Source organism: Protopterus annectens, chromosome 13.part0 (assembly GCF_019279795.1).
Source record: "Protopterus annectens isolate FY-2018-M chromosome 13.part0, PAN1.0, whole genome shotgun sequence".
NCBI lineage: Eukaryota > Metazoa > Chordata > Ceratodontiformes > Protopteridae > Protopterus > Protopterus annectens.
The window spans coordinates 568,095,329-568,122,828 of NC_056747.1; the positions used below are offsets into that span (position 1 = coordinate 568,095,329).

Consider the following 27,500-nt stretch of genomic DNA (forward strand, 5'->3'; position numbering starts at 1 on the left):
AAAGAAGATGTTTTTAATAAGCGAATAGTGGAATTTTGGCTGGAACACTGACTGCAGTCTTACCTTGCAACAAGATTATTCTTGATGCTCGTCTTGCTCTGAGGTGAGTGGGGTTCAGCTTTTGTTCGTAGGCACAAGGTAACCACACCGACCCTAGAGCTGGTGAGTAAGCAAGCCCTGAATTTAGTACAATGGTGGCGGCAGCTTAAGCAAGAAAAGTCACATGACATCGCACATGTCCTGACCTTATGAGAGTGCTAAGACTGTACTGCACTATACAATACACTCCCTCTCCTTGATCTCAGTGCTTGCAATAACAACTACATATAGTTATTGTACTAAATTTGCTGTATACTGGAGATGTCATATAACATCTTTATATAATATCTTTCAGGTAGTAATTTATGATTCAGTCCTTTCTATCACAACATGCAACATATTCATTCCATCTATCTGTTGTTTGCATTATTCTTTGTTATTTAAATAATTTGCAGTCACTAGCAAATTATGGGGTTGTCGCTGCTGATTCTAAAGTCATATCCAGTAGTTGATCATACTTGGTTATACTGTCAGTAACAGATCTTGTAACTGAGGAACTGGATGGTACTCAGTTATTCTTAGAGTAATCTAACAGTTCCAGTTTGGGATATATGTGATATTTTCTGGCTTGAACTGTCTCTTAATGACAAATTCTTATTCACTTCTCTAAACTGTGACAAACTGTCCAGTTGGGTATAAGTGCTTTTTATTCTTTGTTATGAATAGATTTTTTTTTCTTGTTTTAGTAACACAGGAACTTGGTGCTTTAGATGTATTGGCAGCAGCATTCTGCTGTTTCATACATTTCAATTGGATTCTGAATTCTGAGTATCTGATCCTATCTGTCCTGGTCTGAGCATAGGTGACGTGTCAGATGAATATCATAGCAGTACTTCTGTTTTTGCTGATTGCCACACATTTGGCTTTTGTTCTGCCTGAAATAGAACAAAAGATGCTGGCAACTGACAAGATGTCACTTCTGGCAGTTAACACAGAGGATTAAGGCTACAAGCTGCTAATGAGTTTCATCTTGTAGCCAAGGGTTTGATTCCAATAACCTGTGCTTAGCTACTATGTGAGCTTGAGCAAATCACTTAGACAGTGGGCCCAGACTGAATTTGAAAAAGGTCTATACGGAACAGTCCACCCCAAGTCTGGTAGTTACTGCTGTTAAACAAGCTATTTTCTGGAGTCCAGGGTTTGATTTCATCAGCCTTCATTTGCCTACTATGTGACTCTGAACAAGTCACTTAACCAGAAAGAGCTCTGGGACAGTTGGGGAAATTGGACTAAGATCTTCAATAGTCTCCTGGATCACCTGCCAGGTAACTATCTATGAATCTGATTAGCATATATTTATATAAACAAACAAATGTTGCTCTCCTGTGAAGGTGAAAGCCCTATATGTTGAAGTAGAGTGTTTTCGTAGTCAAGAAGTGCAAGATACCAGCCTTGTTTTGAAGTGGCAACACATATTGGTGAAGATATCATATGTTGAAATGTCCATTGTTACAGAAAAGCACTAAATTCTTCATTTGAAAGCTGCAGAGCTTATTTGTGGAACATATATCAGCACTACTTTGTCAAGAAAAAAATGACTTCCTGAGTGTTATGACAATTTGTGAATTACTAGAGTTATGACAATTTGTGAAGTGGTATCTTTTAGTGTGGTGACGTTATAGTAGTAAAATAAGGTAAGGCGAAGGTAATGGTAGGATAATGGCTGCCTTTCATATAGGACACATCTGGAGCAACTGCACTCCATTGTCTTGTCAAAGCATCCTTATAGCATATCAGAAGTATAGCTAGGATGGGGTGATGGGGGCAGCTGCCTCAAATGCAAGGTGTCAGAGAGCGTAATCAGAAGATGTTGATTGTTGTTACTGCAATACAGACATTCAGTTTCTTTGTAGTCAGGGCTTGGTGCAGTTATTCTGAAAGAAGAACTTTTTTGGGGGGCTGTTCAACTATTTTTTTTTCCTCCTTGACTCAGAGGAGAATATTTTTTTTTCTTTTTGCTCCTGTACTTGAGTTGAGGGGGGGGGGGTGGACCGGAGAGCTGCACCAAGTACCACAACAGCAACGTACTTTACTGTTGCATATTTCAAATTAGAGATCAGACAATTGTCAGCCATCACTTTATTCTCTTTGCATATACTTTGTCTGCATAGTTGGCTTTTCATTTCAGTTAATTACTATAGACTTGATTCATTAATGGAACTATTTCTTGTCATATGGCCATGCTGTCAATATCATATTTTGTAAAGCTAAGAAAATTTTAATATGATGAAACTCTGATAAAATTCAGATGGTAGAGGTTAATACTGCATTGTGGGTATGACTTCCACATCCTGATATATGAGATTCTCTTTATGTTCTTTAAGGTATATTCTTGACAAAACATCCACAGTGTGCATTACCTTGCTAGCCATATACATGACAGTTAAATCACACCTCTGTGTTACTGGAGCATTCTCCATAATCTCAATGTAGCTTTATGTATTAGATGTAAAAAATACTATGTAGAGGTTTATGATCAAATTCTACAGTGACTTGTCCAATATAAATGTATTCATAAATCTTTTCACAGGTGTACCACTTACAGTTACAGCCAGTAACTTTCCTTAATCTAAGCATGTTGTACTCGGGTCTATATTAATCAGCAAACGCTTAAAAAAGTGAACCCTGATTTATTGAACCCATGTAAGCAAAAGCTTACAATCCCAAACACTCGGAACAGCGATTTTTTTCCCAGTGGAAAAAAAAATCAGTGTTCCACAAATAAATAAATAAATAAATAAATAAATAAATAAATAAAAATAAAAACTTCAAAAGATTACATAAAGTGGGGGGCTTTGCCTCCCACACCCCCTGACTTAAATATATCAACTCCGAGATTGCACTACAGTGACGAAAACAGCAAAGTAACGCAGGCAGCCAAGTGATTTCTTTCCCAGGGAAAGAAATCGCTTATATGCCATTTCACTATTTTGCTGTTTCATGCTTTCAAGTTTGATCAAGAGGCATTCGAAGGATTGTGTCTTCGATTATATAATAGGAACCCTTGTATTCAAGCACCCGCCATAGCTCCTGATCCACATTTGACTGACTGATTCTCCAGCAGCAGCACTACACCATTACCAGATTGGCTGTCAGCAACTTGCAATACAACTAGTTTTGTTGCATCATAATAGCACAGTCTTGGAGCTCAGTCATTAGCTGTTTAAGGAGCAGAAAACTCATCTGCTGCAGCTGATCTGAATACCTTATAATATCCTTCTCTAAGAATTGCCTTAATGGGATAGTTACGTTAGACAGGTCCAGAAAAAAAAACTTTGATAAGTGATGTATCATACCTGAGAACCTTTTTGCATCAGAAATACTGTTCTAACTTCCCCAGATCTGGGAGCATTCCATGATTAGTCAAGACACCCCATATATTTAATACTGATGATTCAAATTAGACATTTGTTTGTGCTTAAGTTTTAAATTATTGAGTCATAGACAGTTCTCTAAATTTCTAAATCATACATTGTGATGTTCAACGTTATTTTTTGCCCCCAGATTAAAATACCATTATTGATGTTTACAACACCCTCCAAGCTGTCAAAGATTTGAGCCATTGCCCACTGAAACATCTCTGGAGCAGATGAATTGTGTTCAGGTTTGTGTGCTAAAATCCTTGGTTGTGACTTTGAAAACAAAATTGTCACTGACACCATGGAGATGAATTCTTATACAATTGTTAGAGGATTGTGTTCTCTTGTTTTGGATTTATTCAGACTGTATGGGTCACTACAGATCTCAGTCTTTACAAGCTTGACTTCAATCATGCTGTTGACTAATGATGCAGGCTGTGTTGGTTTGGCTATTACTCTCATGCCTTCTTACATTGGAGCTCCATAATACTTGTCTCACTACCACTGCCACTTTTCCTAGTACATGGATAACTGGAGGAACCTCTTGTCATGATGCACACCTCTGATTACTCAGTCACATTGGGTGACAGTTATATCAGGATTCATCAGGATTTCAATAACAAATGGTGGTTTTTATTGAGTATAAAATTATAGCACAATAAGAACAATGATAACAGTTCACTCATTGTGAAAACACTGACTGCTGGCCCTAGACCCGATGCATTATGTGATATAGTACCCTTAAAGTGGTAATAGTATACACTCATCTTAAAAGTGACAATGGCATTGTGAAGTCAGGGGTAATGCCAGGCTAAAAGACAAGCGATTGTGAAGCCAGGATAATGTAAGGCTAAACAAAAAGTTAAAAGTTTAAGGTGTTCTTTTTTCTATTTCTTCTTTTATGAGTAAGAACAGGAACACAGCTGGTATACATATGTATATCACCTACAGCAATGATATAGGGGAGAATCTGTCAGATCATTAGAAACAACTGGAGAATGTTGATGACAGATGAAAAGATTGCCCAGATTGTAGGTACACAACCAAAGTTTGCATTCAAAAGAAACAGGAATTTGTCATGAACCACATTTGTGCGACACTAAGGGGCTCACAATAGTAAAAAAGGGTACGTATGCATGTTGGCGATGCAAAGCCTGTATATATGTTATGAAGGAAAATTCATTTGTTCATCCTAACAGAGGCAAGACTTATTTTTTGAAAATGTATACTGACTGCCATACACAGAATGCTATATATATATATATATATATATATATATATATATATATATATATATAGCTGTGTGTCAAAAATGTACTGCCTACTCTATAGGAAAAATGAACTGTAGGCTAAAAGAATTTTCAAACATATGTCTGACATTAAATTGTGTAATAGACATAATGCATTATACAATCACATTGTTTTGAATGAGGGACACACATTTTTATTCATGGTATTGCAGGTAGTGAAAAAGAATGTTAGAATGGGAGATTTAAGGAATGAAACTGAGTACATGGAAATGCAGTGGATTATTAGAATGGGAGCTGATTAAGCCCCAGGACTAAATGGGGTTGTTCCTTTAAGGCCAGCACTTAAGAAAAGGAGGGTTCAGTATTGAATTTGATTGGTTGATTGTTGTATAAAATGGAAGTGTGATTTTACTTGTGTACTATCTGATGAAGGGTTACACAAGTGCACTTTTATTTTGTGTTCTGTTTTAATAAATATATTTTTACAATGTGGCCTGGTGGTCTCTGCCTGATTTTACTCTTGTTTTCTGCTTAGAGGTGATCTCTGCTTGACTTACAAAGCCGAGTCTGATCCAGCTCTGTTAGAAATGCTACATCTAAAGAAATCCCAATCCCTCTGCACCACATGCTCCAGAGACCTCAACCTCATTACCACAATCAACAGAACATGTTGGAGGGACAGGTTCATAACCCAGAGACTGCCCATGCTATGGAACAGACTTCCCATACATGTCAAACAAAGCACCTCACTGGCCCTCTTCAAGAGAAATCTTGATGAGTGGATGGGAAATAGGAAATTCACCTTGGGGATCACTCCATTGGCTCTACTCGACAGAGGCACTGGGAACTAATGTCAGGTGACATGATGCCAGGGTAATCTTGTGGGCTAGGCTTGTAAAGGCTCCAGGGCCATTAGCCTAGTGCACACCTATGAACCTATAATATTTTTGAGGGAGCAGGAATATACTGATCAGATGTGGACTTGGTTATTCTTGGCTCAGTCACACTGGGTTTAGTCTCAGGAACACAAACTTCAGCTTATGGCTTGTCAGAAACTACTTGAAGATGCTTCCAGTTGCATCTAACTATGGCACCACCTTCTGTTGGCATGTATGACCTTGATTCTTCAGTTTTTCCACACTGGAATACCTTTTTTGTCCAACTTTCTTCCCCCTTCTAACTTTAAGTGCATTATTTGGCCTGGTTGAATGGCAGGCAGTAGTTAATGCAGAATAGCATTTGTCGTAAAACTTCATACATTAAGCTTTAACTCTTCAGACATTTTGTTTTATTGAATCAAATAAAATGGGTTTTGGCTCAAGTTTAGATTCTAACACTGGCACATTAGTCTTTATTTGCTTCCATTCCAAGCATTAACTGAGATAGGCTTGCTCCTGTTACACCAAGTGGAGTAGCTCAATATGACATGAGAGATTTGTGAAAATTAGGTTGTCTCAAGATCTTTTGGGATTTTAATCTGCGCTCTCTCTCTCTCTCTCTCTCTGGCTCTATTTGATTGAGGATACTGAGAACTTGACATAGTAGAATTACAGGTATAGTCTTCACCAAGTAGTACAAATACCACCTTGTGTCTCCCCTGAAAAGAGGCTACTAGCCAAGTGGGAATAACCTAGTCAACAAAGTATAAATAAATAAATCAGAATAGCTTCACTGCTGTTACACCACACTAAGTGGTGTCAGACATTGTTAAATAGTGTCCCCAAGAAAGAAAATATCATCTGTTGCTCAAATGATGAGTGTAGATGTGTCCTGCAAGAGCAGTTGCCCATTCCTGAGTCCAGTGGACTACTTAGATATACACGTGGAATTATTCAGAAAATCATCTCCAGACCATATCCTTCAAATTCTTTCTTCAAAAATTCTGGACAAATCCAAAAATAATAGTGGGGCAAAGGCCCTAAATCAAAGGCAATTTTTAAATATTACTGTAACAGCGGTGGTGGTACTGCGGTAGCATTGTCGCCTCACAGTAAGACACAGTAAGACGCTGTCTGGTTCGATTCTCAGCTAGAGCGTCTTCTGTGTGGAGACATGCATGAATAGGTGTACCTTCGTTGAAGGTTGTGCATCAGGCCTGGCAAGCCGGTATGTAAAAATCAACTGCCAATCATTAGCGGACCGGAGTTCCGCTGTGGTGACCCCTAACCGGGAAAAGCCGAAAGACACAAACAAACTGTAATTCACTTAAAAAGTTAACAGAACAACAGGTTTTGCATCAACATGTATGTTCTGAATTATACTATTATTTACTGGTTGTAATCCTCAGTAATTTACCAGAAAATCAAAAATTTTACAAGAGACAAGACAAAAATACAAGTCAAAAATCAGACATATTCCACAAAATTCTGAACAGGTAAGAGATATGCGCCAAGCTTTCACAATTACATGGTGTGTTTAACAGTGGAAAATGAAAAGATCATTCAAATAGCCTTTTAAAGCAAAAGCTGAATATTTAATGAAAATATAAAATGAATACATTTAGACCTGTCAGTAAGCTATATGTTAATTCATATTTAACTTGCATATACATTAACTCATATTAGTTAGCAATTGTTACACCATCGCTGTCACATTAATATGAAGATATGAAACTTTATTCATTATATACTTACTTAAAGTAGAAATTACATTTCAGAAGATACTTTTGCATATAAATAACTTAACAAGTTACTGTAGTAATTATGCACTTTTCTACATGTACAGCTTAGCAGTTTAATGCACGCAGCTATATTCCTTATGATTACAGACTTAATATGGGAATATTTTTAAGAGGGAGAAGCACAGACTTCAAACACAGTTAATCATAAGATGGGCATGGTTTGACATATGTTTTGAAACGGGAACAAGAATGAAAGCTTGAGTGTGCAGAAAGCTGTAGTCAGTCAGACTCAGTGAAACTAAACAGTATTTCCTTTATTTGTGTTGAGAAATCCTGAAGCATTTAATCTTCTTTACATTTAATGTTGGTCCATATTGAGCAGAACAGCTTATAATATGTGCATGTAGATCCTTTGCTAGACTAAGGGGTTTGCATGGAGTACCCAGTATGGTGATCAGGTCTTTCAGCTCTCTGATAATATGCCTCGGCACAACTAACATAGACATTCCGTTTCATCAGCATAATACAATACTATGCACTGACTCATTATCCACACATGATGTGGGGTGTGCCTATTCTCATCTAAGGAGCCTTGACTACAGTCCCGGAACATAACATGCTGGAATGCTAACATGAAAGCTAGCTTTATAATGCTTGGTAAGACAAGCTTCTCTTCCCTCATCAATGGAAATTAAGGAATAAAAGCAGCCACAGAATAAGTACAGCAAAGTTAAAAAAAGGTGGCGGTGGGATGAGTTTGACTGCTAGCTTGCTGGTGATATTACTGACCTGCTACAGTTGGAATGAAGTACAGTATTTTGGGTAGTTTTAAATAATGTGTGCCTAGTTTATTTCTGAGTTATTGCAGGTACAAGTGTGTACATATGCTCGATACCTAAAAGCTTGCTAGTCACAAGTGCTCTAAGATTACAGCTAAAGTAAGCATATCTTTCTGGAATGCATGTAGTCAAGCTGTTCAGTTTACAAGCAAATGTGACAAAAACTAAGCAGTTGTGAAAGGGGCTGAACCCCACACTCCCAACGTTTATCATTCTCACTCTGATGTTGCAACACCTTAGAGAAAAGTACAATTACTGACAGGCAATGTCATCCCAATGTTGTTGTTTCTGTGAGATTCACTGACCTCATTCACTTACTCTGTTAATAGGCGAGTGTATAAATTGCACTTTGCAAGGAAATGAGCAAAAAACTGAGAAAATGGCAACTCAAGCCAGTATGCTTGAGTATAAGAAAATTACAATACATCTAGTATTTCCTTTTATCCGTTTGACAGCCCAAATACTAGGAAGAGAAAATATATGTATTGAGGGTGCTATAATACCACCCAGCTTCCCCTTGTCCATCTGAATGCTCCACCCCAGTCTGTGCCTGACTTTGGCTCATCATCATCATCATCATAGGGAAAAACAAATCACTGTATCACTGAATGATTATCCTGATCTACCACAAAGGCAGAGACCACTAAAGTTTCAGGCTTTTGGTTGTAAGCCTGTGTGCATCAATTTCTCAACCTTATCTATAATGGAATGTTGCTTAATTGTACTTAACGTTTTCAGTGTGTACCGCTGTGCCTTGTAATTTTGCATTCCGCACTCTGAGACTCATGGTTACTGGAGTGACCATCTGTACTATATTAGGTACAGTATGGGAGGTACGCTGTGCACACCTGACACTGAAAGAAGTACTTTTAGTGCTTAGTTTTGTGCTCCTATCACCTTGTCTGAGAGAAAGGTAGCATACAGAATGCATGTAGTATAACTGTGCATTCTTACAACAGTACTGAGCATTCTGCAGTGTAGTGTAAGGGGAAGGATGTTTCTAACGTCTGGATGAGATGTTAAACCAAGGTCTTATATCAAGGAACCCATGTCACTTCTGAAGGGGTATATGATGTGTGTGTGTGTGTGTGTGTGTGAGTGTGTGTGTGTGTTTCTTTGTATGTATGTATGTGTGTTTGTGTGTGTGTGTTATGTCTGCATGTATGAATGTGCATGCATCCACGTGTGTTTGTGCGTATATGTGTGTGTGTGTGTGTGTGTGTGTGTGTGTCTGTGTTATGTCTGCATGTACGAATATGCAGGCATGCACATAAGTGTGAGTGTGTGTGTGTGTGTGTGTGTGTGTGTGTGTGTGTGTGTGTGTGTGTGTGTGTGTGTCTGTGTCTATGTCTGCATGTACGAATATGCAGGCATGCACATAAGTGTGTGTGTGTGTGTGTGTGTGTGTGTGTGTGTGTGTGTGTGTGTGTGTGTGTGTGTGTGTGTTTGTTATGTCTGCATGTATGTGCAGGCAGGCAAATGTGTGTGTGTGTGTGTGTGTGTGTGTGTGTGTGTGTGTGTTGGGAAAAATGTTGTCCTTTCTACAGGAAATGATAGAAGAATGTATGAGTTTATCTTTTATGTATTGATAAGCATTGCTTTAAGGGCAGCAGTGTCCATAAATATTTTATTTCCTTTTAATGTTTATATTTATTGGCTATATGTCTACCATTCTCTTAACACCATCTCAAGTCTTCACTGAAAAAGGAGCAGGTAATTTACTAATTTCACCAGCTGATATTTAAAATATTGTATTTGTTTTTGAAGCATATAATTTTTTGGCCAATTTCTTTTTTTTCTCAATACCATATAAGTCCACCACTGAAAAAAGAACAATGAAATTCAATGGATGGTTGGCTCTAAACTCATAAAAGTGAATAGGGAAAATAAGTTATTCTGTTGTTGTGCTACCTTGTAAAAGCACATGTGGTCAGCATTTAGGCTGCACTTTTGCTAACATATAACAAAGGCTGGATAAGGAAGAGACCAGTCAGTTGCAAACATGACAGTGCCAAAAAACATTTACTCTCAAAACAGTGTCACAGAATGCATGTGCTCAGTTTGCAATTTATTAGTTGACATTTAACTTAACATATGACAAGGCAAAGATGTTCTTTAATCAGCTCAGCTTGATTAGACACAACAAGAAAATGTTTAGGATCAGCAACCAAAAATGGTGAAGCTCTTTGCCAAAACCTGGAGTTTATATGGAGAAGGCTGGTTGTTTAGCAGACGTCAATTCTTGTTAAGTTCCTTTGACGTTTATATCAGTTCAGTGCAATTATACAACATTATAACATTGTTTACATGTATAAAACATTGATAGATATTTCTGTCTTCATTATATATTGGTCGTACTATTTACATCTTGACCCAGCTGATTTTGGTGCAACGACAGGCCCTGTTTTCCCAATTACATATGAGAGACAAAACAGGAATAGTCATGCCTTCCTTCTTCTGTGGCGAAGATCATACCAATCATCTTCATGTCAGTCTGCAGTGATTAGCATTTCTGTCAGATGACTTCAGTTATATCGTTTAGCATTTACATTGTTTGATACATTTCTTTGATGCTCACATACTAAATGCCTTAGTAATTAACTGCTAAATAGTCTGGGGAAATAAAGGTTTCAACAGAAGAAGTATTTGCGGATTGGGTTTACAATTTAATTTGCGGAATAACTGAGTGATTTGCACTTTGGGTAATGAGTGATAAACTGTGATACAGAATATTCACAATTAGACTAACAATATTCACCTTTATTGAGGCAGCTGGGAAAAGATAACCAAAAAGTATAAAAAAAGTGCATTTATTTCAGTCAGTGCCTTTTCTCCTACTATAGAAGAAGATAAGGGCATCTTAAATCTAAGAAAAACAATGCTGTCCACTCTTCATGTTGTTGTAGCATTCTCTGTAACCCATTTCCCAAAATTAAAACTATATTTATTGTCTAGATCGATGGCTGTTGGCATGTTATCATTGTACAGCTGATAAATTTGTTGATGGTGGTTGATGAACACGTGAATTGATGTTTTTGATGTTTTTCTGCCTCATTGAATTGGCATTTTTGGTTGGTTCATATTGTGAGTGTGGTATCTTGCTACTTTGATAGATCCCTGGGGGCTGGGGATGTTGAACTTCTCTTGTGTTTTCATAGAATGTGTACTGTGGATAAAACAAAAAGGAAGCAAACATAAGCATTGCTATAGAAGCAATTTATTTAGAATCATAACACTTAACATGACTTAATTATTAAACAATTAATGGTAATAACAAGAAAATACAAAACATGCATTGACTTATGTCAATCAATATAGACGATACATTTTTACACAAACGGGCGCACACACACACACACACACACACACACACACACACACACACACACACACACACACACACACACACACACACACACACACACACAAACACACAGTTCAAGTGCATATATTGCTCTATGGAAGGAAGCAGTAAATTGAAGTGATTAAACTGTCTTGGAAAGTTTTGATGGCTTTAAAAATCACTAGTGTAATTCCCGTAAAATCAACAATATGGTCACAGTTTTTAGATTTTTATGCATATTGTGCCCCCATTTATTTCATCACCTTTATCAATGATTCTGATATAACCCCTTTAAACATTTGGAACTTTATTAGCGCCTTAGCACCATGTGGCCAAAATGGAACTAACACAAGGAAATCCAGGCTGTCCTACACCCTGCATTTTCACTGCCTGCAGATAGAGTTGGGATCTTGAATGGAAGCATATAGTTAGCATTTCAGTTTCCAGAACTACTGCACCCCTTTGTGGGTCTTTTAGCTAAACTCTGCATTATATGGTTCTAGTGCATATAGATATTGTAAACATTTTGGTGAGCAAGGCCAGCTACTAAATAACATTCATAAGACCTGTCACTTAAATAACATAGCAAACTACATATAAATAACTAGTTAGTTACATAATGGTTTCCTGGCATAAAGATCTTAATACAGTTTTTCACATTCACATATGTATCAGTGGTCATAACAAACAATCTGTGACAGTAAGAAGCACTGGTGTAAAAGGATTAAGTGACTGACTATGCATATGAAAAACTTTACGTAGAACTTACCATGCATAAATTAAGAGGGCGATTAGCAGCAGCAGTAGGATGAAAAGGAGAACACAGAGGATGACGGTGAGAACAATCATTCCTGCAGAACGCCCTGGTGGATTAGTATCGATTTGCTGCCACGCTGTTGCTGTGAAGCAAAGGATGTGATTAATAAAATATGAACTAAAATAAAAATGTAACTAGTTATACATCCTTGCATAGGACTAAAGAACACAGCTGTTTTATGAACAGTAGCCCTCATAATGTGGAAAAAATGGGCAAAATGTGGAAGACATTCTAATGACTTACTAGCATCTGCAACTAGGAAGGTTATATGATGGTTAAAATATGTTGATTTTACTTACATAAAATATTATTTAATGAATTACTGTGATTCATTACTGTTTACTCTTGATATCAGTGAGAAGCTTGATAACACTGGATGTGTGACAGTGACACACCCTTTCAATGTTGAACTTCATGCAACATGAACTTTTTAAGACCCTAAATGAGGTACGTTCCTTATAACGAGGTACAGTTTAAAGGTATGGTTTTGACATTTCTGAAAGAGATTAGGAAAATGTACTTGTTTGTTAGGTGAAACCTACTATGTGGCAAAGTACTATGTAGTACACCTAAGAAAGGAGACAATGGCCATTTATTTTAAAGTCATGATACACTGCTATAGGAGCATATGAATAGTACTAGGCAAGCAATTACAGGAACCGTGAGTTGTCTAACCATATACACCTTTAAGAAGGCACAACCCTTTTGCTCAGCTCCTATATTTAGCAGGGCTGTATGTGATAATTCTGATATAAATTTGTATCTACCCATCTAGTCATCAAGACTATCCTTACAGTAAACAAAACAGTACGTTGCTTGGCATGTAGTGATAACTTATTCTGTAGGTTGGGAACAAGCTGAATTAGGAACATATCCCAATTGTGATTCTTGTTTACCTGTTGTTGCAGGATTAGTTACGTAATCTGAGTGTTTGAAGAGCCACTGGTTTTGTGCAGAAATATAAGGAAAAAATAAGACCTGGTCTTCCATAGTAAGAAAAGTGAGACAGAGGTCACCTTGGAGCAGCCAGTGGGCTTCTGAGTATAAGAAAAATTGTGCTAATTTATTAGGATAATTGTAGGACTTAAGGCCTTTCATTCTCTTGGTTAAAAATCATCAGAGCCTTTCAAGTTGAGTAATATGCTTGAATTTGTACATATCAAAGGCAGCATTGTGTGTCATGATGGGTCTGATAAAGAGAGAATACAGTGGTAAGGTGACTTCTTTGGTTCTTGAAGATTTCTCTTGGAAATTAACTAGGTCAGATAAGGATTTCCTTATTATGGTGGAAACATGATTGAAAAAGAGTTTTTCTCCTATCTACCCAGGTCTCCTTGCAGAAATCTATGTCAGTCATATTTTCTTAAGCAGATCATTTAGACTGCTTAAACCACTGGATGACTTGTAACCAACTTAAGTTAACACCTTTAGATGATTCAACCACCAAGAACAAAAAACTGATGTGAAAAACAAGAAAAATGGCTCAGGAAAAATGCCAGCGTCCACAAACAAGTATTTAATAAAATCAATATCCTTTAAAAACCAATGTTGTGATGGAAGGAAGTCCAAAATAAGCCAAAAAACAAGAATCAACAAATCCAAGTGTAAAGCGCTTTTCGTCTGTTAATATAAACAGACTTCTTCAGACAGTTTTTTCTTGTTTTTCACACCTTTAGATGATTGCCATGGTAGTACATGCTGCACTAAAGGAAACTCAAGCTCTAGCCATGAATCCTTGAATTAATTATGGTGTGGACAAGCTGGAGTTTGTGGTGACGGTGTATGAGTTTGGAGTTATTCTCAATGACAAAGTAAGACTTAAGGATCTGGTGTTACATGCTATTAGGTCTCTTGGATCTTGCTTGTGTTAAATACATTTTTCCTCTTCATTTCATCTGAAGACCTGACAGTTGCAATTCATCCCTGGTTTCCTTTGCTTGGACTACAGCCATTCTTTGTACTTGGGGTTCCTAGATTTGGAACATGACTACTTTCAGCTGGTGCAGAGCTCAGTGGCCCATCTACTTACTGATACATCTCCTTACCAACACATTTTCTGTGAAGCCTTCACTGTGTATGTGTTCAGGTATTGTTTCAACTTGCATATTCTTACATGACATGGGTTCATCCCACTTGAAAGATTTGTTGGTGCCATCCCATCCCTCCTTTACCTCCTCTCCTAAACCTTTACTGCTGGTAGTTTTGAGGGTGTGGCTTACATTTTCAGGCGTACATTCCTTTCATTATAGGCTCTGAACCTTTGGAGCTACTCCTCGGATAGGATGAGTGAGAAAGTTTTCTACACTTAAGTTCTGTTAAGAGATCCATGAAGATACAATATTTGCAACATCCCTTCTTCGGACATTTTTTTGTTAATAATGTTTGCTATATATATTCAGTGTTGATTTGGATTTATACTATGACTTTTTATATGGTAATGAATGAACTGGAACTTGAATGGTTTACTTATAATATAAGAGATTCAGGTAGATATAAACCAATACACTTTGCACAAATACCATAGCAGGTAAATAATTTTACTGCAAGCATGAAAAACCTATGCAGTTGAAAGCTGACGATAATGTATAAAAGTTGCTGAAAATGACAGAAAAATCAGTGATAAATATGGATGCCTCTAGTAAGCCCCAGAATCTTGATTTGACTTCTTCTTGACTTCTGTTATCTCTATGAGTATACAGTGTTACACACATAATGGACAAAGATGAATGTACAAAAAATAAAAAAATAAATAAATATATATATATATATATATATATATTTTTTAATGTAGTATCTAAAGTATTTCATTTTATACTACTTTTGTCCCTGATGCCTGCCAATCATTAGCCTACTTGTGACCTGATTAACCCACTCATTCCCCAGCAGTTATTAGAACTATCATCTGGGCAGCCATAAGGGGTTTAATGTTTATCCCTAACCCACCTGATCCCCTGCAACAGCTGACTGTTTTAGCCTACAACACCATCCTCCTAGACATGCTTGCCACTGTGTCTTCCCAATTTGAGATACAGTATGCACTACTTAGGCTGCTCACCCCTGCCGTTGCCCTTCTGCTGCTGATATGTTTGATGGAAATGGTCTAATGTGTTATGGTATTTGGCAGGGGTATGATGATTGAGTTATTTGAGAATTTAAGAGTAATATATTGGGATTAAATGGGAAATTGATAAAAGATGTGTTTGTTATATAAATGGGAATGATCATGAAATGGGTGAGTATAAGGTGGATAAGGCTGAGCATCATGTGGCAACCTCATTTGGAGACTGCCTCATTTGGAGATTATTTCCACAATGTTGTGGACTGCAAGCTAGTTAGTGTACCCTGCAGTTGGCCTTGGAAATCCTATTTGAGATACCAGTTACAGGTGTCTTTACTGTTTGCAAAGGATAACCTTGGCAATCTTGAGGCCAAGGAGAAGTATGCCGAAGGCTTGAGTGAGACCTGTCAAACAAAGTCGAATTGTGAGCACTGTGGTACTGGGGAATGAAGCCCAGATTATGACCCAGATGACCTGGGTTTAATTAGTGACCCAGACATTATAGGAGTTGATGAAAACAGAAGTTAGAATGGTAAGACAATACTTGTTTGTCTATTAAAGGAGGGAAAGGAGGGAGGTAGGGAGGGGTATTAGTATGCTGGGGGCATGTCAAGGGCATGAACTCCAGCTGTTAAATCAGAGCCATAACAGATATGGCTGCTAAACTGTTTGGTGGTTGGTCAAAACTAGGTGCACTTTACTTCTTAGGTGTACACATCTTTCTGTCTGTGCAGCAATGCATGATCTGGTACGGGACATGATCAGAATGTTTTGGGATTGTTAAGATCACAATCACAAAATCATTCTGTGCGCAGCATATATGATGCTGGAAACAGACTAATCTTCCCTCATCCTCCCCTAAGTAGTTCCCAAACCTCTTTTCCTAACCCACTAAGACATTCTAGGGATTGGCAGAAGTGATCCCAGGCATTACAATGAGCAGAGCAGTTTTGGAGGATCAAAAGAAGCACCTGGCAGCAGGTTGGAAGCTGCCAAGAGACAGTGGCCAAAAAAATGTCAGACCCAGTTCTATGTGAAAAACTATTTTCTGGTACACAACCAAGTTTTTATTGGGTACTGTGGACTCTATCCAGTATTGCAACATAGCAGTCGTACCATCTGGCTCTCTAAGCCAGTTGAGTGTTTGGGAGTAGTACCAGAAGGTTTGTCTTATGATGATTTCGACAGAGGCAGCCTTCCATAAAAGATAAACAAAGCCCCACTACTGAAGGTCTGAAACAAAACAGCCACTACTAAAATGTATACCACATGAGATATGTTAAAAGGTTGGAGAAAAATCAAAAGCACAAAGCAGCAATGCACTGGGCTGATGGTGAATGATATCTGTACTGAGGCTGAAGATATAGCGAACCTACTAGCCAATAAATTTAGTTCTAATTTTAAATCTCTCTTCCCTCCATCTGTCCCTTAACATATACCTGAAACTGGATCACCTTCAGCTGTCACACAAGACCAAGTCCTAAAAGTGCTATCTAAAGCTAAACATACAGCATTGATGGGTCTGATAGAAGTATCCCTGGATACATCTTAAATAGCATGAAGCATAGTTATTCACATCCCTAACAATGCTGTTTTAGTCTTAGACTCCTTACAGGTTTTGTACGTACCAAGTGAATGGAGAGCAGCTACAGTCATCCCCCTGCATAAAGGAGGACCCAGGCAATTGCAAACCCGTAAGGCTGACCAGCCTCATATGTGAAGCCATGGAAAAATGTATCATGGAATTAATCAATCAGGACATAGGGAAACTCCAAATACTGGACCCATCTCAGTTTAGATTCATGAAGGTAGGTCATTCTTATTCAACCTGGTGGATTTTTTGAAAAGGTAACCAAGGCAATGGATGAAGGAAAAACAGTACACACTGTATAACTCGACCTGGCAAAAGCTTTTGACACAATTACCCACTCAACCACAGTAGAAAAGCTAAATAAACTGGAGATAAACCCCTATGTCACCTGCTGGATTGCCAGCTGGCTCACAGATAGGATGCAGATAATAAAAATAAGGGAAATTACCTCCACAAAGAGACTAGTCACCAGTGGAGTTCCCCAGGGTTCTGTGATGGGACCCCTCCTGTTTTGCATCTACTTTTCTAAAGTAAAAGCCAATATCAAAGGTTCTAGCTGACTAAGTTTGCAGAAGACTGCAAGCTAGGAGCAGTCATTGAATCCCCAAATGACTTAGCTATCCTGCAGGAAGGTTAGTCTCAAATAAATAACTGATGTCAAAATCATGATCTGAAACTATATGCCAAAAAATGTATTATTGTATCCTTTGAGAAGTCATCTATCCCAGGGATGTACACATCAACAATACACCCCTAAGAGTTTAATTTGGGATTTGGGAACTTATGTAGACAGTGACCTAACTTTTGACCAACATGTGTCTATTGTTTTAATAAAGTCCTTCTAATTTGTACAGCTTATAAACAAAGGGATTGCTTCTAGACCTAGAGATGTCATTGCTTCCCTTTACTCAGCCCTCATTATGCCAGTCATTGAATATAATGCCCCTTTTCACGTGTATCTGTCCAGATACATGCAACAACTGGAATGCCCACAGAGATACCTTACTAAAAGGTTGTAAGGCCTAAACAACATGTCCTACATGAACTGACTCGAAACCCTGTCACTATACTATGTATCCTAAAGAGTACTAATAGGTGACCTGTGTCTGACATATGAGGCACCTTCCTTCTGACCCATTACAGATGGATTTACTGCACATCAGCAAGTCCAATGACATCAGAAATATTCTGTCTGGGGGGTCTAAACCTTTTCTGCAATATCAACGGAATGGTTTGGAGGGACAGGTATATTTCACAGAGAATACTGCTACTCTGGAACAGACTTCCCATCCATATAAAACAAAGTTCATCCCTGTTCATTTTCAAACACAGTTTAGATTAATGGATGGGAAACAGAAAATGTACCCCCAGGACTGCCCTCTTTACTACTAATGGCAGCTCCTAATTGCTTTAACTCATGCATGGATCCCCTCAAATTATCTATGGTATAATCCCAGTTATTTTCATTAGGGGTAATAAATAATTATGGACCATGGGATGGGTAAGGCCAATATATAACCAAATGGGTTAGGTTATTTCAATCACATAAAAGGAAATTGGCTAGGCTTAAAATAGCTTGCAAGGACAGCTAGCCTAGTACATAACTATGAACCTATAAAAACTAACTTTGGACTTAATAAACTGATTTCATTAATTTCAGTATTTTAATTTGTGTTGTAGTATGAGAATTGGCAAACTTGAGGTATTTCTGTGGTCCCTTTTGACCAAAAAAATGGCCAACTTTGTAATAAAATATACTGAGCCATAAGTGTATTAATCTAGGACTATGAGATAATGCCTTCCCAAGAAAAATGTTTCCCATAATAAAGAAAGTGCATGAAAACTGAAGAAGCTGCTCTAGAATCCTGGTAAACAAATACCATAGAGAAGAATTTAAAAAGAAAAGAAGCAAAGAGCACAATATCTGATTCCCTGGTTTTCCGTACATAATACAGAGCAGTAATTAGCTGCTTTCCAAGAGAAGAGAAGTGCTTGTCACCAAATGCAGACCTGTGGATGTGGGTTGCAGCTGAATACCAGACAGACAAAATAAGGAAGAGCTAACCTAGGCAGGTAATACAGGACAATTACATATAACTGTCCAAACATTTGCTGTAATTTTCTTTGTACCCACTGCCTATCTGCCCCACATATGATGTTAAAAGAAAAAAGGTGAACAAAAATACATAAATGGATACAAGCAGGCAACAGCTGCCTGTTGTAGTTTAGTATGTAGAGGGAAGTATAGGAACCCCAACATGTAGGCTGGGTATTAGACAAATATAAACCATTATAAAGAGGGAAATATAAATAAAAATTAAATTTAAATAATATAAAGCAGTTTCTTTGCATCCCCAGTTAGTACAGTTAAAGAGGCCCATAGTTTTATCCAACTTCTAGACAAGTAGATAGTTGTAGCTAGATAACTGCATCCCAAACATAATGTGCAACTCTTTATTTATAATCAAACTCTGTCTTCATCTCAGTTTAATGATTATTTTTCTTGGATAAATGAATTGCCTGAAAAATACATATAACAAACTCTGGAGAAAACCCACTTAGTCCTACACCAGTCTCCTCTGGTAGGTGTGACTCTGCAGATAATATTTTAATTAAGCTTAGCCTTTAAATTAGACTGTTATAGTAGACTCCCTCTTATCTGGTCTCATTGGGACCGTACTTTAGGCTGGAGAAACAAATGGATGGTTAATCAGAAAAAGCATACAAACAGCATTTATAGGTCAGTAAATCAGGAAGCATTTATAGGTCAAAAGCAAACTTGCAGTATAAGTTTGTTTTTGTTTCAATATTTTAACATTTTAAGATTAAAACGATAAGCTGAGATGTTCTGAAATGCCCGGAGGAGACAGATGTGTGTTCTTCTGTACTGTCTGTTGCTACAGCTATGGCAGAAATTTGAAGGCCGGTTAAAAAGGAGGCTGGTTTAAAGGGGGCTGGATAATAGGGAGTCTACTGTATTCTGTGCTTTAAATGTATCCAGTGATAAAACATACTTTCTTTTCCTATCTCATATCAATAGTAAACACATAATTACCATTCAGAAGAGTGAAGTTATACCAATGTGTTTCTGCTACAATCTGGTTACTTCTTGCAGGATCTGTCAGGACATACTTTGCACTAAAATAAAGAAAGGAAAAACAATGGATGAAGATTCACTCATAATTTTTTCATTTACCAAAATGTTATAATATGTCTAATTACAGTGCTACAAAAGAACATCCTAGTTGTGTTTTAAGTGCCTTATGGTAAGTTACAGGTTAATAGTTTTCGAGCCATGACATTCTTCTCTTTAAATATCGAATAGTAATAACACCAGACAAAAGTTCTTTCCTGCAAGACGAGCTGATAGCATGACTGGTGCATACTGCTAGTGTCTTCCTCCTCTGCTTGCCTGAGTAAATTGGTGTGGTATAAATGGATTTTTTAATGCCTTTATTGAATTATCACTTAAGACACAGGCAAACATACATTTATATAAAATAAAACAAACCATATTAACATGGTCCCAGTTGCATCGCATATATTCTTTTTCATAGTTATCATTAAGCCAATATTATATAAATTGTTCATTTCCTGCCTTCCATTAAGCCTCACTCTTCCTCCAAAACTTTATTCTGCATATATTGTTCCCACATTTTCAATTATTCTACATAATTTGCTCCTACCATTTTCTAAAGATCCCACTTCCAGTTCTTTTATCTTTGTTACAATATTCAATACTTCAAATACAATAATTTATTTTTGGCAACCACCAGAATTATATTGTCTAGTGAATCCAGATCCTGTATCCCAGCTCAAAAAAATAATTTCCTTAGTTACACCCAATATTTCTGACAGAGTATTCTGTAGAGAATTTGAAAGTCTGCCGCCAACTCATTACACTCCCAAAACAAATGTTCCCAGTTACCTCTTTTATCTATGTCACACCACCATTTGCCATCTGCCTATGGAAAAATTCTTTGGAGTCTGCTTGGGGTATACAAATACCCATGCAAACACTTCCAGTCAAAAATATTAAATTTTCTAGACTTTGTTGCATATTTGGGAGCCATAAATATGTCCTGCCATTGTTTTCTTATGAATTACTTATATAGTCTCTCTTTCCAGATTCCTATGGTTATTGTGCAATATTTTATATGCCGTATTAATTATCCCTTTTTTAACAGCAGCATTTGTTCTAGATTCAACTATAAACTCTACCAATGCAGGTATTTCACTTAGAATTCCCCTATCCCCTTCTTTTGTCTGTACTCTGATATCAATCCCTGATAGGGATGGCAATCTCTAGCCTACAGTCCAAATGTTTTCTTGGCCTCTTCCCATTCTATTGCCTTTTCTTCCCTAGTTATTTGCAACCAATACCTTGGTTCTTTTGCCAGTTTTCTCCAGTAATTTCCAGCCCCCTCTTGCTTATTTTCTCTACCCCTAACTGCAGTCACCAGCAAAATATCATTTCTCTATTCTCATACTTTCTGCTACTTTATGAATACAATATTATGTATAACTGTTCTTTAATATAATATCTGCATTCAAAATCCCTTTCTTTCGTTATTTCTTGAATTCCCCTCCCACTTCATTATCATCCCTTTCTCCTACAAATTATAGTATTCTGCCTGAGTTATATATAGGAGCCTTAATTGTGTACCTCTGAAATACCCCTTCAAATCAGGTAATCCCAAACCACCTTGTTCTAGTGGAAAGATCAGCTTATCTCACTTGAGCTTTACCCTCTTCCTGTCCCAGATAAAATCATTCAAGTCTTTATTAATTACTGTCCACAACTTCTCCCCTGGTTGATAAAAATATGTCTGACCTATATTTAAAACAAAAGGGACTAAAGCATTTCCACTGCTTGTATCTTGCTATCCATATCCATATCCATGTCCATATCCAGACCCATACCCATATCCATATCCATATGCATAAACAAGAGCTTCCAGTTTCTCAGTTTTTATATTATATTTTGTTTAGTCTCTTCCCACATATCCTTAGCTGTCACAACAGAATCCTTTTAAATCCATACTGCTAAATACTTTATTTTATTGCGTCCCAATAAATATGGGTGTTGGTGAATCAATTCATTTGTGGATACATAGTTTACTGCTATAGCCTTTATTTTATCTTCATTAACCTGAAACTATTCCAAAATGTTCCACAATACTGAAATGCCCTTTTCTCATTTTATCAGGTACTGTATAAAATAATATTGTCTGCAAATAAAGACAACTTTGCTTGATCACAATACTAATTACAACCTTGAATCTCTGAGTCCCTTATTTCCTTTGTCAATGGCTCTAAATATAACACAAATGACAAATGGGAAAGAGGATACCCTTGCCTGGTTTCTCTGTTAAGATACAACTTATATGAGAGGAACCTTCCCAATTTAATTTTTGCCTCTAATTCTGCATATATTCTCCTAATTAACCTTATTATTGTATCAGGGAATGCAAATACTTCCATAGCTCATAAAATCTCAGCTTACTCTGTCAGATGTTTTCTTGGCATCAAGACCCATCAACAACAGTGGTACTTTCTTATATTCTGCTTCCCTCTGGATCATCATTGTTCTATTAATATTGTCAAATGTTTGCCTCCCCTCCACAAAATCACATTGTTCCATATCTATAAATTTTGACAACACCATTGGTGTTCTTTTAGCTATTATAGACAGAAACAGTTTCTAATCATGGTTTAAAATTGAAATGGGCTTATATAAAGCTAGGTCTAATTGGTCTTTTCCGTCTTTAGGTATTACAGTGACCACAGCTTTCCTCCAGGAGTTTGGTGCTTTCCCTCCTTTTAAAATGGTGTTAAACTAAACTTTCTGGGCCTTTATCACTTTCTTCCCTCCTAGCTTCCAAACTTCCACAGGAATACCATCTATTCCAGGAGACTCCGATTGATTATAAGTCACCATTTTTATTTCATCTTCTCCTATCTTAACTGTTAATTATTGATCCTCATCTACTTCTAATCTTGGTATACTTAAGTCTTTTATAAATATTTCCATTTGTGCTCTTTCTTGACAAATTTTCATAAAATTTCTGAAATATCTTTCGTACTTCTACTGGATCTCCAGTTATTTTTCTTGTTATAGGTTCCCTAAGTTTGGCAACAACCCTTTCTAATTTCTGTTGCCTAAGTTGTTGGCTAAAATGTTTTGTGCTCTGGAGGTATTATCAAAAAATAGTTGCTTAACATCAACCTTTCTAATTTCATTCATATTATCCTGATATTCCCTTATTTTCTCTTTAACAGTCTGCATGTACCTCTTCTTGTTCTGTGAGATTCCCCAATTCTGCAATACTATAACCTTTGTCACCCCTCTAAATAATTCTTGTTACTTCTTAACCATATCTCTTCTTTTATTTCTACTCTATTTTTACTCTCCATTTTCATTTTATCCCACTCATTAGCTCAAACTTCTGAAGAAATTTCTGTCTTCCATAACAAGAGACAATCGAGTGTTTGTTGGATAATTTCCACTAACCATTTCTTAAATTCCTCTCTTTTTAACAGGTAGGTGGGGAAGTGGCAGTGTCTCATTTTTGCTTCATTACCCTGTATTTCTATCTTTATTGTTATTGGAGCATGATCTGAAATAGCTATTTGATGTGTGTCAAAGCTTTCAATTAAATGTACATGTTCCTGTGAAATATGATTTCTGTCCAGTATAGCCCAGTTACTGTAACTTGAGGAATAATATGTAAATTCTCTCTAAGTCTTTACTATTGAATTCATGTCTTCCTTACTAAATTTTTTAAAACATTTCTTCAGAAATCAGCCCTCTTTTATTATATTTTGGCTTCTAGGTCTCCCAGATACATACTTAGTTTTGCAAATCAAATTGCAGTCTCCACCTATAATATTCCCTGCTGAAAGATGATTATTTCTCCCAAAATGTTTTTAAGATCCATAACAGCAGTTTTTGATGGAATATAAATACATGCCAGCATAATCCTCTTCCCTTCTCAGTAGTCCCTTACTAACACAAATGTACCATTATTATATTTTTTCTCTTCTATCACTATTGGAGTTCCTCTAACAATTAGTATAAGTACTCCCCTTTTTTCTTTATCCTTTATATTGTGCTGAATATATATCCTGAAATCGCTTCTTCAAATGCTCACTTCTTTCCGAATGTGTCTCTTGTAGCATTTCTATTTGCACTCTGCATTTCTTAATACAATTCAATACTTTTGCCTTTTTGTCTATACCTGTGAGCCCATTTACATTTCAAAATAATATGGAGAGTATAGCCATTATGATAAGAAGTTATTATTCTCACCTGTTATAGGCAATAGTTTTTTAAATGTCCATTTCTAATGTTTGTGTTATATGCATGCCCAAATGTTTTGCAGGTTGATCTTTTACACAGTTGTTTATTGTCATCTCCATTTATACCTACGTCACATTTTACCATATTTTTTTGTTTCATTGAAAACTCTCAAACAAAAAATAAATAACTAAATAACACATGCCCAGAATACCCCTTAACCTATTAACTTAAAACACACACACAAAAAACTATGTACATCTTCAAATAATGACATCTAAACTTCTGCTAGGAATGACTGTCATAAATTGACAGCTGCACCCACAGGTATCACCTAGCCTAAAATTAAGGTTATCCATGTTGAGGCGCATGTTACAACATGTGTTCCTAATTGCACTAATTGCTGTCTGCTCTTGTCTTATCTTTATTCCCCTCCCAGATGTGAAAAACAGCAACTTTTAGCCTTAAGAAAAAGTGCACTGACTATCTTTAAATAAAACTAAATTATACACTGTTCCAGTAAATGCATTGAAGTATTTGGGTACCAGGAAAGCTGCTATCTCTTATTCACTTCTAATAATTTCAACCTTTATTTTTTTACTTAGCTGCTTGCCCTTGCACCTTTTAATTTTATGTTATAGATTTATTGCCTTTACATGTAGTTAGCTTGTCTTCATGGAAACCTAAGAATAGAATGTAAAGCTGCTCTCAGCTGCAGTCTTCTCAACTCCCTCTGAACATTTATTCGCAAAAGGAAAATGTTTCATTACTTTCACAGTATTCTCTTATTTTTAAAGCCCACTTGCTTAGACAAACATTTTGTTATTAGATTAAGCCAAGGGCATTAATCTAGACACTCACCAATGCAAAAGTAAGAGAAAAATCTCAGCTGTACAAATATCATAATCAGTGCACTTTTATACTAAATGCCCCAACCTAAACAGTCCAATATTACAGCATATATTAGCTTAAACATGCTTTTGTCCAACTGTTCTTCTCTTTTTACATTGTAATGCCAACACTTCTTAAAACTAAAAAATAAAAAGTACTTGTTTACTTTAGGATCTTTATTAGATACAGAAATCACAGAATATGCTTTACTATATAACATGCAGTTTATATCATGAAATGTTTTATACAAATACTGTAACAAAATTATTTTACTTACAGTTACTTTCTTTTTTTCCCTTTTAGTGTCCTTCCAAACATTAATGACATGAAGTGGGGGTATATGTTTTTCAGTCCCCCCAAGCTTAATAAAGTCAACAAGAGCCTGATCTTTCTCAGCCACTTGTTCTTGTAAAGCCATATTTCACAGCTGTGGTTGATGCTTTATAATCTCACATTTATTGACTAATTGCAGTGAGATTCAGCTTCTTCTAGTCAGCGCCTCTGCTTTTTTTCTGTTTCTCAAGCATTTTCCTTTGGAACAATGGAAAACATTTTAATGGCAAACTCTCTCCATGTGCTTTATTATCAGAATAATGCAAAGCAGAATACCCTTCTGCTTGATGCCCCATTTTTTTGTTGGATAAACTTATGTATTTCCTCCTTAGCCTGTTCTACATCAAAAATAACTTTGAACCTCAAGGAAAAATATTTTGAAGACAGCTATATACAGGAGCTTAAATCTCACACCTGCCTCTTGTCATCCTCTGATTGCTGGGATGAATTTGGTTCTCTTCTGCCTGGTGTACAATTGAATAATTATTTTTAACAAACACTCTACTGTCACCAAATTTAAATACTTTGTACTTCTGCCATAGTTTTGTCAGGGTCAACTATTTCTGCTGTCATTATTGCATCGATACTAGCACAGGTCTTGGCTGCTTTCTCATGGCCAGGTTTGGAACATACACATGATGTGCCCTTTTAGTTAACAAATCTTGTTGTGGAATACCAATCCAATTGCTTATATGTGCTTTCATAAAATTAATACAGTCTGTTCCTTCCAGTTCTTCTAATACAGCAGAATATCTCAGGTTTTCTTGGCATGGTCTGTCCTCTAACACTACCATTTTTTGAAACAGCTCTTCTTGGGCAGTCTTATACTCAGCCAGCCTTTACTTAATTTCAACCTCTGATTTTTGCAGTTGTATCACTTCATCTGAATTGCTGTTTAAAGCTTCTTCCATTTTTTTCTAGCCTTTTCGTATTTGAGTTGATATACTCCTTCAGTATCTCATTTATTTTAATATGTTCTGAGCATGTTTGATTTACTTTTTCCTCTAAATTACTGGAAGCCATCTCTTGCACCAAAGCTGGAGCTTGAACTGTTTTTTGCTAAATAGCTGGAGAATTATGATCGGTCAGTGTTTTCTCTTCACCTTTTCTAGTTAGTTTTCTTTCAGGATCTCTACATTTTTTCTTTGCTGGAAACCAGACAGTTTATTTACTAGCCACTAACTGAATTTTACTAAAACTGTCAGAAGAACTAGCCATTATCTTCTTTTTTTCAGTATTGGAAAGCACAATTTAAAGCTGTTGATCAGTGTGCAGCTATTTTGGAAGCAACTGGTATAAACAACTTTTGAGGTGAGAATGAATTATTTTTTATTCAATTTGTTGTGAATCCCTACATTAGCAAGTTCTGCAAATGTCAACATTTGCACATCAACGTTGTGGGTTCAAAAAATGTTTTTGTGATCCATTTCTGTTTTTAGTCTGTACTCATTCATTAAAATCATTTTTAAGAAAATGCTTTACTATATAGTTGTATTTTCCAGGTAGTTGTTAAAAAAAGAAGACAAAACCAGCAATTTTGCTAATTGCATTACTCCATGAGTGTAACCATGCACGGGAATTCTGTAGCCCTCTCTAAGACCTCATTATGCTCTCCTTTTCACTATCCTAGCCATATTTAAGCATGTGACTCATATTCTTCCCTCTGAGTGGATGTCTGTGAGAAATCTTCCCTGTGTTTTTCCCATTGTAACATGTTTTTAGATGTTATATAAAACAGAGTATACCACAGGTAGCAATCATACTGAGTATGCAAGAATGACTTGCTGTTTGGTTCATATTAATGAGAAAACAATATGAACCTTGTATCACAAAATTGCTTTTATCCACTTCTGTGGTAGTTTGCTCACATAGACTTTTCCTCTTTTACCCTTGGCTGTACAGGTGTTCTGGCTTCTACAAAACATACTTTAACACTTCTGGTATGAAAAATAATTGTACATTATTTCTCTTTAATCTTATTAACATTATCTTATTAATGT

The 27,500-nt window shown here is 36.6% G+C and overlaps 1 protein-coding gene and 1 long non-coding RNA gene across 2 annotated transcripts in view; one reads left to right on the plus strand and one right to left on the minus strand.

Annotated features, from left to right (window-relative positions):
* LOC122787480 overlaps positions 1–27,500 on the plus strand; it is a 172,819-nt gene that overhangs the window by 7,463 nt on the left and 137,856 nt on the right. The gene's annotated exons all lie outside the window — the stretch shown is intronic.
* The window catches only part of LOC122787478 (uroplakin-3b-like), a gene marked incomplete in the record, with an annotated part of 105,574 nt that continues 88,296 nt past the window's right edge, over positions 10,223–27,500 (minus strand). The window contains 3 exon segments of the mRNA XM_044054217.1: positions 10,223–11,333; positions 12,280–12,409; positions 20,032–20,114. Of these exon segments, the coding sequence (XP_043910152.1) occupies positions 11,219–11,333; positions 12,280–12,409; positions 20,032–20,114 (328 nt within the window).